The 11,462-nt window shown below is 37.0% G+C and overlaps 1 protein-coding gene across 1 annotated transcript; it reads left to right on the top strand.

Moving 5' to 3' along the window:
* Positions 1-1,602: 1,602 nt before the first annotated feature.
* On the top strand, positions 1,603-10,407 carry SWI3C (SWITCH/sucrose nonfermenting 3C). Its single transcript, XM_086664992.1, has 7 exons — positions 1,603-2,736; positions 3,150-3,667; positions 5,413-5,764; positions 5,867-5,931; positions 7,874-8,013; positions 8,301-8,418; positions 9,490-10,407. The coding sequence occupies exons 1-7, from the start codon at positions 2,172-2,174 to the stop codon at positions 9,973-9,975; spliced, it is 2,244 nt and encodes a 747-aa protein (XP_086521118.1). The 5' UTR covers positions 1,603-2,171; the 3' UTR covers positions 9,976-10,407.
* The last annotated feature ends 1,055 nt before the right edge of the window (positions 10,408-11,462 follow it).

The following is an 11,462-nucleotide window of genomic DNA, read 5'->3' as shown; positions in this document are numbered from 1 at the left end:
GAGAAAGAGCATGAAGGAAAACTAAGACAGGGGCAACTAATACTCATGGATATTTGGAAGAGTGGCGGTTCTGGTTTCGTTGATTCGTCACCTGATGGTTTTAAATTTGATAAGAAAATCTACTTCGAATATGTGGGTGGTGAAGTTTTTGCTAAATCAGGTGGTGGATCGTCCTCGATTTCTACCAATGAAGGGTTTATGGTTTCTTCACCAGCACCAGCCATGGTGAGAAAAGGACGAGAGCTTATCAACTAGGAAACCTCCTAAATGTCGAGTTGAATGCTGTAAAGCGGATCTGATTGGTGGCTTATGGTTGAGCTCAAGTGGCAGAGTTCTTTTGGTTCCACCCATGATAGTTTAATCGAAGGCTTGTTCGTATGCGTGTGAGACTTGTCACGTGCCACGCAAGTCAACCTATCGTCTTCTTGAGTGGTTAAAGTTGACCATTTGGCTCAGCACAAGCTTTTCCCACTCTTTAGGAGAATGAAGGGATGCTGAATAGTACGAAAACTATACCAAAACCTTTCAACATGTCTGGGTTAGCCATAGATAAATCTCATAATATTAGCAAGACGTCAATGCTAATAAGAGGCAGTGAGCGTACCTTGGGAAGATGGTGGGCTCCCTTTGCAAGACAAAGCTGTTGTGAGGTAAGGCCTTGTGGATCAGAGCTGCTTTGCTCCGCTGTACTCGTTTTTTTTCTCTCGTCATCTGACATGTGTGAGATTCTAGATGGAGGTGAGCAACGGTAGGTTTTTTTCGATTTTAATTTGAGCAGAATTCGAACCAATAAGTGACGGTTTGACTAAATCGTTGGCAGAAGTCGAGTCGATTATTCGGCCGACCGACATAGTTCGGCCCGCCGATTAACCGAACACAATTTCATTGCACAAAAAATAAATTTCTTATTTTTGATTAGGGTTCTTTTAATTTCTTTTCCTTTTCAGTTTAACAATTTTAACTTTATTAAACTATTATTAACTTAAGATAATAAAGATATTCAGAACTTCTTACTAAAGTTTAGTTGATAAATACCTTAGGGTTCAGTTAGTTCAGCTTGGGCGGTTTCTAGAAACCCAAACCGAAGCCATACCAAATCGATTTAAGTTGTTCGGTTTTTCGGCCAAACCGAGTCGAATAGTGATCGATTCGTACCAAAAACCGATTGGTCCGGTTCAATTTGGTTTGATTCGGCCAATTGGTTCGGTTTGCTCATCCCTATTTCTAGATATCGGCCTCAAATCTTCTCCATAACTTAAATGACTGTTTCACTTATCCCACTTCTCGTCACTTTATTGCCAACATGATTATAATTCTCCAACACATCCGGTGACGTTCAACTTCATGGTTGTCTTGTTTTTTGCATTTTAACGAATTTCAAAATATGATGTTATAAAATCTGTACACATACATGTCTATTTAGTAGAACGTCAAAGTGTTTTACAGGTACCCCCAAACTGAGTTTTCACAAGAGTAACCAGGGATCGAGGGTGAAACAGTCAGAGATTTGATCATTATCGTGTGATAACCAAGATACCAAAATTTCGACATCATGAACTACCAACCTACTGCCACAACTATTGAAGATGGTCATAGGGAAGAGGAAGAAAATGAACAAACTTGATGCTGCTCTCAAACTTTTTGTTGATGTCAAATACGGACGAAGTAGAAGAAGAAGCAAAACAATGGAGACCCCTAAAAAATGTATCTATTCCTTAGAGAATGATTTTTTTGTTCGTATAAAGAAATGACCTGATTGATAATTAGAGATATTTATTTTATTTTATACAGCCGTAATGATTATATATAATAATCGCAAACATTTTTTTTTTTTTTTTTTTTGTTGAGGCAAACATTTAGTTATATAAAGAAAATCAGTTGTTTATTTTTATTGTGTGCAATATTTTGGATTTTGAGACGTGAATCTCGTACCCATTGTGCTTTCAGTTGGTGGCTGACCCTCAGTACTCATTTTCTATATTAGCTAAACCCTAGGAAAATAAACTTCCCTTGTGTTTTGATTATGCGGTCTTTTCTTTTCCCATTAGTTGTAATTTCTCGCTTCTATTCTTTTTCAGTAAGAAGTTGAAATCCCTTGAACAAAAATTCCCCCCCAAATTGTTCTTACTCCCACCACTGCCCACTTGATTGTTTGATTTCATTTTCTCACAATGTCAGGAGGAGCTTCTTTCTCCTTGTCCAACAAGAAGAAGAACAAGAAAGGAAGGAAAAAAGGTGGAAGAACTGAAGATGATGATGATTACGAAGATGAAGATTTTATCAACGATGAACTCATTGATGAAATGAACGAAGATGAAGACCTAAATCTCAGAACTGGACCTACTTCTTCTCATAATCGAATCAACGAAGAAATTCTATCAGATGATAATAGTACTGGTACTATACGAATCTCTAATTTCCCTCTTGTTATTAAACGAGATGTTAAACGTCCACATTCTTCAGTAATTTCTATTGTTCTTGCTGAAAATCGTAATCTCTCTCATCATCATCATCAACAAAATACTACACCATCATCGTTGTTGTCTCTTGAAAATGTTTCGTACGGACAGCTTCAAGCTTTATCTTCAGTTCCGGCAGATCAAGATAAGTTCGATGGATCTTCTTCTTCTTCTTCCTCGTCTTATGTTTGTACTCCGCCACCTATTATTGAAGGCCGAGGTGTTGTTAAACGTTTTGATGATAATGGTGCTGAGCTTGTTATACCGATGCACGCTGGTTCGTTCTTCTATCTCTCCTTCAAGTGATTTTTTGCCCTAATTTTGTTGGTTTTGAGTTGTATTTGCTTTGATTGTTGAATTGGGTTTCTATGTTTAGTTATCAAGTGATTTACCGTGATTTACTGTGGCCGGTGCCCTAGTTTGGCTTTCAATTGCCTTTTTCAGTTTGTTAATCTGGTTTTCTCTTATGTGTATACAAATTTGGTTCTGTATAAATGACATATGTATATATTCTGTTCATGTATACTGACCAGTTACTAAGTCATTTTATGCCCTAAAGTTTCTAAATTGGTGAACTAGTTTTCTGCTCTTGTCGGATTCAATTGTGAATTTCTTTTCCTCCATCGAAAATCTGCAATGATGTATTGGGTATTAATATATTTCTTACATTGGTTTTATATTATTTTGCAGATTGGTTTTCCCCAAATTCAGTTCATAGATTGGAGCGGCAAACAGTACCACATTATTTTTCTGGAAAGTCTGCTGATCACACACCTGAGAAATACATGGAATGTAGAAACAAAATTATACAAAAGTACATGGAGAATCCAGAGAAGAGGCTAACTGTTACGGATTGTCAATTTGATGCAAGCAACTTGAACGAGATATTTCGGTTTCTGGAACACTGGGGAATTATCAATTACACAGCTGCGGCGCCAAATCGTGAGCCTATGATTGGTTCAAACTACTTGGAGGAGCAAAATGGGGAGCTTCGTGTTCCATCAGGTGCTCTAAAGTCCATTGATAGTTTGATCCACTTCGACAAGCCTAAGAACTGTTCCAGACCAGGTCAAATTCCTTCATCATCATTAGGTTCTGGTGACTTGGTCTCTGATCTGGAAAGCAGACTCCGGGAAGTGTTATCTGAAAACAACTGCAGTTGCTGTTTTCGACCCTTGCGTCATGTTAATTATCAGTCACAGAAGGAGGTAATTCTTTTCACTTCTTGCTTCTGTAGTAATATAGTAATTTCCCTAGACAGGTAAGGTAGGTTTATTTTGTCAATGTACAATTTAGAGATATGGTAAAGCTAAACATTCTTTAGCAAATAATGTTTCGGATACCTGCAATTTTACTAATGTTCAGTTTCTAATGCTGCTTAAACTATTTGCTAATGATCGAATCTAGTGGCTTCTAAGGCTTGAGAAAACCCCTTTAGGGATAAGGATTTGGGTTCTATCTCATGGGTAAATACATGAGAACAGTCGTCTCACTCCATTCCTAACAATGAGGACACCACATTACACTTCATCTGCCAATCTGATGAAGTCAGCTGTCATGATCGCGTACACAAGAGTATTATTCAGAGGTTCACACATGAGAGTGATGTGTAGTTTTCTTTACGTATAGTGGTAGTTCATCTAACTTAAAAGAGAGACACTTTTTTTTATTCTCTATGTCCTATTTATAGTGGTAGAATGCTTGTAGACTTCTAGATACTACCTCGACTTCCCGATTTAGGAATGATGAAGAATAAAAAACAACTCCCCCAAAGCAAGCAGCAAAGGAAATTTGTAACTTTAAAAAAAAAATATGTCACTTCAAATTTAGAAACTTGACTTTGTAATGAGTCGAATTGACTGCCTGCTTTACATCATTCTCCCGGCTTGAAAGAAAGGTCACTCTCGTATTATCCTTCATATCGACTTGCAATCGCCAAACTGTGACTCGTTGGTTCCTTCACGTTTCTGATGACTTCGGTCAGAACTCCTACGAACCATGAAGTTCGAGTTCGAAATATGATCCTTTATATTGCCGGTAAAGATGGCACGGAGTTGATATTTGGTTTGTTAGGGCCGAGAAAATCAGTCTCTTTTGGCCTGGTTTGTACTGGATTTACCTCAGTTCCCTAGCTATGTTTTGGATACCAATGGTGGTTCAGCAGAGTATTTGGTCGGGCTTCAATAATACTAATTGTCGGGGTGCTTATCAGTGGTTCCTCCATTACGACCGTACTTTTACAGTTTTACTGCTGCTGGCAGCTCTTTCGCTTGCCATGGGCCGTGATATGGTGCCATTTGGCCGAACATCTATGGCGGCTACACATAAGACTTTGGAGTAAAACCATCATCTGCCCATTTGTTTTTCTATTGCTTTTATTCGTCTTCGTGTCTCCAACTTTTCCTCTCATACCATTGAACCTATAATTATTATTATTAATGGAGCTTTACGACTAAAATCTAGCAAACTTTCATATTTCAACTAAATAAAATAGTTCAATAATCAATTAAGATGTGTCTCCAAAGACTCCACTAAACTCTACTCTACATATTTCAAATCTTATAGGTTCGATTAATAAGGGAAAAATGTTTCCTTCCTGGGTTACATGTTATCAAATACTATACGTTCTGTGGGTGCTTGTTTCCTTCTAAAAGAAAAGATGTCCTTATCAATTTCTATTTTCAACTTCGCTTAGTCTAGGAAACTCTAGGATTTAGAAATTATGTTGGAACAAAATAACAACTATCCTAAAACACTCTATAAGTAAAGGAAACAAGTAATAATAAGAAATAGAAACTTGGATTTCTTATGGGGGTGGGGGTGGCTGGGCTGCTTTACATCATCAGTGTTCTGGCATTGGATAATTCTTTTCGAGATTTTGCTTCTAATTGTATATTTATATGTAATATCTGATCCCATTTCCACCAAGACTAAATCCACATTTTATTGACAGGTTGATATAGTACTCTGCTCAGATTGCTTCAACGGGGGGAGGTTTGTTGTTGGTCACTCAAGCATAGACTTTATAAGAGTGGATTCTATAAAGGATTTGTGTAATTCTGATGGGGACAGTTGGACTGATGAGGAAACCCTTCTTTTGCTCGAGGCTGTGGAAAGGTATAATAATAACTGGGACGAGATCGCTGAGCATGTCGGTACCAAGTCAAAAGCACAATGTGCCACACATTTTGTTCGTCTTCCTGTGGAGGAGGACCTGCTGGAAAATATTGAAGTTCCTAATACATCTGTTTCAACTAATCCGTCAAATGGAAATCTACACTCTAGCTCTAATGGCGATTCAGTAGGTAGGCCCTGGTGCTGTAATACTTTCTTATGGAAGTAATGTCAGATTGTACTCTCTTGTGTTATTGTTATGTTCCTCTTCTAATGGTTGGTCTTATTGCCAGGAGTTGAAAATGATCCTGAGCTTAGGGTTCCATTTGCAACTGCAGAAAATCCAGTGATGTCTCTGGTATGTAATTCAGTGACCTGACTGTTGACATAGCGCTACAGATTGATTTTTATATCCGGTTATAACCCCAAAAAAGTAGTGGTAGTCAACGACTATTTTCAGATGTTTGTTGTGATTTTGGCTAATGTATTTCAAGAGGTGAGTAGAATAGACAAGGAGGTATTGACATCATAGCTGCAACATGTATATTTGTGCTGTAAAAACCTCTGCGCAGGGAAAACCAGGGAACCTACCCTAGATTTACAGTCACTTAGAGCAGTTGGATATTTAGATGACTTAAAGCAACTTACGGAAGATATAACCTTAATTACAAGGACTAGCTTATGCAATGTCTACAAAGGCGCATAAAATGTGCACGCCTCGAAGCAAAATATAGATGTACCGCATCAAAACTTATACCAAAATTTTGTTGTTCTTTCCTCTTATTTATATAACGTGTAGAGGTAGTCAGAAGGATAGAGGTGACCAAAAGCATTCATATGCCTAAACCCTAAACCCTAAACTTTAAACCCTAAACCCTACTATAAAAACTAATTTACTATGCCTACTATGAACAAATTCAATAAAATATTCTATATAGAGAATTAAATGATATAACTACATTAAATTATATGTAATTGAAGCTACACCTCTTAACTGCCTCGAGGCACCGCCTCGCACTGTCAAAGAAAACCGCATCGAGGCAGAAAAACGCTTTCTTAAACATTGCTGATATGCACATAAATGTTCTTCCAGACTTTCAATTACGTAACATTATACGTCGCTGCTCTTGATTCAATTGTATCACTGCTGCAATTTGAGATTAGTAGCATAGCACGCTCAAACATTCCAATAGTGATGGACGACTCATCTCCTTCGCATCCATAGTAGACCACATTCATTAGTTTGAATTTAAACATAAACCTTCTCAAACTTAGGTCACTAATTGCATGCAGTCAAACAATTGCATGCAGTGACACAAAGGCTTGTGTGTTTCTGGCTCTTTATCGTAGGATCAAATAACTTACTCTCAAACAGTTCACCTCTACAGAGCTCAAATCGTAACCATAAATATCTTGAGGTTAATTACATTCTAAGAATTTTTTTGGTGTAAGTAGTGAAATTATTGCTCAAATCTTAGGTGCTCAAAATTCGATAAGAGGAATCGGATACACAATGCATGTGTGTGTATGTTGTATTTCGGAGCATTAAACCTTGAAACAAATGCATATGGAGATCCGAACTACATTTGTTGTTTGTCCCCTCCACGTATAGACTGTAAACCACTAAATTCAACACTTCCAAAAGTGAAGTTTAGTTTTCTGACTTTGTCATTGGACTCTCTACTCCTTTAGGCCTACCGCCCGGCTTAAATTGTTATTTAGTGAAACAAATAGTCCCATGAAAACATGTGTATGTACATTATGTAAGGCATTCTGTCTGAATTAAGGTAAGACCTAACCCATTTTTTTTTCTTGGGCCACATTCGACGTTCTCCTTTTTTATTAGTAGGACATTCATCTAGAATGATTTGCGGATATTAACTTTGATCATGAATAATGAATAGCACTGATAGTCAATGTGTTTAAAAACTGTCTCTTCCTCAAGGAAGTCTTATTTGAAAAAGCTAGGCTTTGCCTCAATAAGATTAAGTGTTACGTGTTTCACAAACAAAAAAGGTATTGGTGGTGTTCATCTTGTCGCATAAACTCCAAATCATATAAAATAACTCATTAACTGAGAAGGCAAATCAAAAGATTCCGGAAGAGCTTAATATTCTTAATCAATACATGTACTTAAACGCTTTCTCGGACATGAGAAAATTATTAACGTGTGCATTTGCTGGTAGTCGAAATTTGGTTTCTTGGTTAGTTCTTGACAATTATTACTTAAATGCAACATTCGTTGGATATCTGTTGATGTTCTTTGGTACTTTTAAGTCTAACAGTTGGAGAACTTTTAGGTTTCATTTCTGGCTTACGCAGTAGGCCCAAGAGTTGCCGCTGCCTGTGCTCATGGGTCATTGGAGGCATTATCAAAAGAAGATCACCAACTACTTACTTCCAACAGCGCCATACAAGAAGACCTTATCCCTGATGGCAGGTAAGATCCAATTCTTGTCACTAAACAGTCTAATAGGTTTGTCGTTTCAATGGTCATGTTATTGAGAAATATAAAGGCTTCAGTAACTTCTGATATTTTTGGTTCATATTGTTAAGTTTGTGGTCATCCAACTCAAAACCAATTGGCAATGAGTGGAGAGGACCTATACATTATATTCTTGGTTGCTAGTTACCCCTTCTCTCATGTGGAACTATTCTCACATAACCTGCTTGTTGAACTTTCTGATCTGATACTCTATTTGATATGTTCCTACTTTTATCTATTAGAACTGTGAAGATGGCAGCAAAAGTTGGCCTAGCTGCTGCAGCAGTGAAGGCAAAACTCTTTGCGGACCATGAAGAACGTGAAATTCAGAGACTGGCTGCCAATGTCATAAATCATCAGGTAATTGGTTTGCTAATTATTATCAAGTGTTTCCAGATTCTGCTTCGTTTCTCTTAACTTTATACAACATGAGTTCAACTCTACAATTGGGGAATATATGGTCTAACGCCATGCGCAAGGGCCCATAAAATAATTGTAGGAACTACTTTAAAGTATTTGATAACACATTTCACGTTTAGTGAACCCCAAGCTTCACTAAGGGGGAAGTAAGAGGGAAATAGGGGAGGAAAGTGAGAAAGAAGATACCAAGATAGACGAGATAAAGACCAAATAGAAAATAGTTTCCTTTGTTAGTCGAGTTTGAATTTGACTACTAAAGTAGAGATGGAATCATGGAAGATTAGAGGAAATACATGTGTAAGATTATGAGCTTTGACGATCTAGATAAGAGAACTTGGTCTTTGGTTTTCTCTTTCATTTTCTTCTATCTCTTTGTTCCGTCATTAACTCAGAGGAGAGGATCTCTATGTCCATTTACACAAGTTCATAATAAATTGTATGTTGGAGTAGGGGAGTGGCCCAGTTTATAGGATAATACCGTTCTCCTTATCAAGCCTAATAACAGTATAAATAGAAAAACTTAACCTGATAGAAATAACAAATAAGTATGTAAATCTAAAAACTAAAGGTTACTAATCAAGTTTTTTCTAAAAATGCAAGCAAAAAGATTCCTAATAGAAAAAGTAACTCGTGTTTTAGGCAAAATATTATTAGGACCTTAATACTGAAATATGAAGACATGGATTGTTAGTTCCCTGCACATACAGAAGGCAAACTGAGCATCCCGTCTTAGTACATAAGATAACTAATGCTAAGATTAAATACCAATTACGCGTAACGGTATAGCAGTAGAATTGAGCTAATTCCTTGAGACGTGAGGCCATCTAGTATTGTTGAGTCATTGACATTCTTATGATGGCCCTTGTTTCTAAAGCCTATGCTCCAAAGGCGGTGGATCTTTATTTAAATTGATGAAATGAGTTTTACCTATATTTTATTTGAGGTCAGGAAAGAATTTATTACTGTTTGTATCAGTTCTGTCAGTTACAAGTTTTGCTTTTGTTGGTGCAGTTGAAAAGACTAGAGCTGAAACTGAAACAATTTGCAGAGCTAGAAGGCTTGCTGGCAAGGGAATGTGAACAGGTAGAGAGGACACGACAGAGGTTTGCAGTGGAGAGGGCACGTCTTTCATCGACCCGGTTTTTACCTGCTGGAGCCACCAGTAATCCTAACATACCTGGTCCAATGGCGAACAATGCCGTTAATGAGAGGCAACAGTTTGTTAATACCACACCAAATCAGCAAACAAACATCCCTGGATATAACAACCAGCCAAACATCTCACAAATGCCATTCATGCAGAGGCAACCTGTGTTCGGTTATGGCCCCAGGTTGCCCCTATCAGCCATTAACCCGCCCCCATCTACCTCGTTCTCCTCTCCCACCCCTACTGGTATGTTCCCTGCTTCTGCTGCTCAAGGGAACGCTTCCACCAGCAACTTCGGGCACCATCCGATGTTAAGATCGTTACCTGGAAATAGCAAAAATTTAGGTTAACCAACCAAACAGGTATTATTGCCCTCTTGAGTTATTCTTATATAATCTGTTGTGTTGCAATGTGGATCACTGTTCAGATCCATCGATATATCCATTCTATCATTTTCGGGATTATTTCCCGGAAAAACAACCTTCGAAAATGCCCATAAAAACATTAGGAGATCGGCTGAAGGTATACCAAACCCTAGGCTTCTGCATCAATGTAAGTGTGATCCCCCATTCGCTGTTAAATTTTAAAATTTGTACATTTATTAGTCTGCTTTTTAGAACTTCTAGATTGCAGTTTAAATTTCTGTTTGTAATACAAATGAATCCCTTGTAGGATTTTCTTTATTATGTCTTTCCTCCGCCGCATTTTTGTAATCTAAAACCTATTTCGACAGAATATTAGTCACGACTGAAGTTCGGATAATGGAAGAATTGAATTGAAATTAGGGCGACAGAATTTTTTTCTTTTTGGGTCAGTAATAGGTGGGAAAGTGATAAAACAGGGAAGGAATTACTGACCTAACAAACAATTGTTGTACGATACTGAAATGCCCTCAGGTTTGTTGGTAATATGGAGGCTGCAATCTTTTAGACGGACTTTATGATGTTTATTGGTGTTTGAGAAGGGAAAGTGTGACGGGAGTGATATCAAAATACACATTTTAGAAAGCAGGGCTACACCACTTGTTTGGGAGGTGGTGGTCAAATTTTAGTAGTTTACCAAAAGCAAAATAAATATTTATCTACGCAACTAGTTGTTTGCACGATATCTACACATTCGGTTTTGACTTGTTCATCTATCATATTTGGGTAGAGAGAAGTACAAGATGCAATATATTCAAGTTTAAAGTCAATGAAAACCACAAGAGCCACAAAGGAAGATTATAAACTTGAAATTATTTTTTTGGCACTTGCTTCATTAGTGCTAAAAAAACAAAAATCTTAAATAAACATAGAACATATTAATACTAACATGACTTTTTTAATCGAAGTTTTAAAAAACAAATATGATGCCCAACTCGAAAAGAGCCATATGTTAGGAAAGGAGTTGTTTATAGAGGAGAAACCTAAGGGTGTCTTGTGTAAATGTTAAAAAACTTATCAAGTGGTTTTCATTTTTTGAATTACAATAAATAATTCATCTTTAATAGCACTTCCAAGCGATATAAGTCAACTGATATAAAAATAATGTCTTTGTTAAAGAGTCGTCAAAACTTATTCATCTAGCTAATGAACCGTGTTTCACTCAACTAATAACGTTTTGGGTAAAAAAAAAAAAAAGTTACTGAAATTGGTAAAAGGAATATTTCTTTTATTTTCAAGAACATACATTTTTGGGTCAAACATTGAAGATTCTATTTCAATTTTTCTTTCCAGAGTTTCAACATTTTTTTTGAATGATATAGTTGACATTGTCTAAAAAATTACGATACAAAATAATTTCACCGATGAAACAATTCTGTTATAAACTATCTTCATTGTATGTTGACCAACTAGAC

Source organism: Eschscholzia californica, unplaced genomic scaffold (assembly GCF_041429995.1).
Source record: "Eschscholzia californica isolate CP2 unplaced genomic scaffold, dmEscCali1.0.p SCAF_3, whole genome shotgun sequence".
NCBI lineage: Eukaryota > Viridiplantae > Streptophyta > Magnoliopsida > Ranunculales > Papaveraceae > Eschscholzia > Eschscholzia californica.
This window is presented reverse-complemented; position numbering and strand designations above follow the sequence as displayed.

Coding starts and splice junctions, on each gene's coding strand:
- SWI3C (XM_086664992.1), top strand. CDS start 2,172: ATGTCAGGAGGAGCTTCTTTCTCCTTGTCCAACAAGAAGAAGAACAAG. Junction 5,932..7,873: donor AAAATCCAGTGATGTCTCTG/GTATGTAATTCA, acceptor GAGAACTTTTAG/GTTTCATTTCTGGCTTACGC. Junction 8,014..8,300: donor GACCTTATCCCTGATGGCAG/GTAAGATCCAAT, acceptor TTTATCTATTAG/AACTGTGAAGATGGCAGCAA.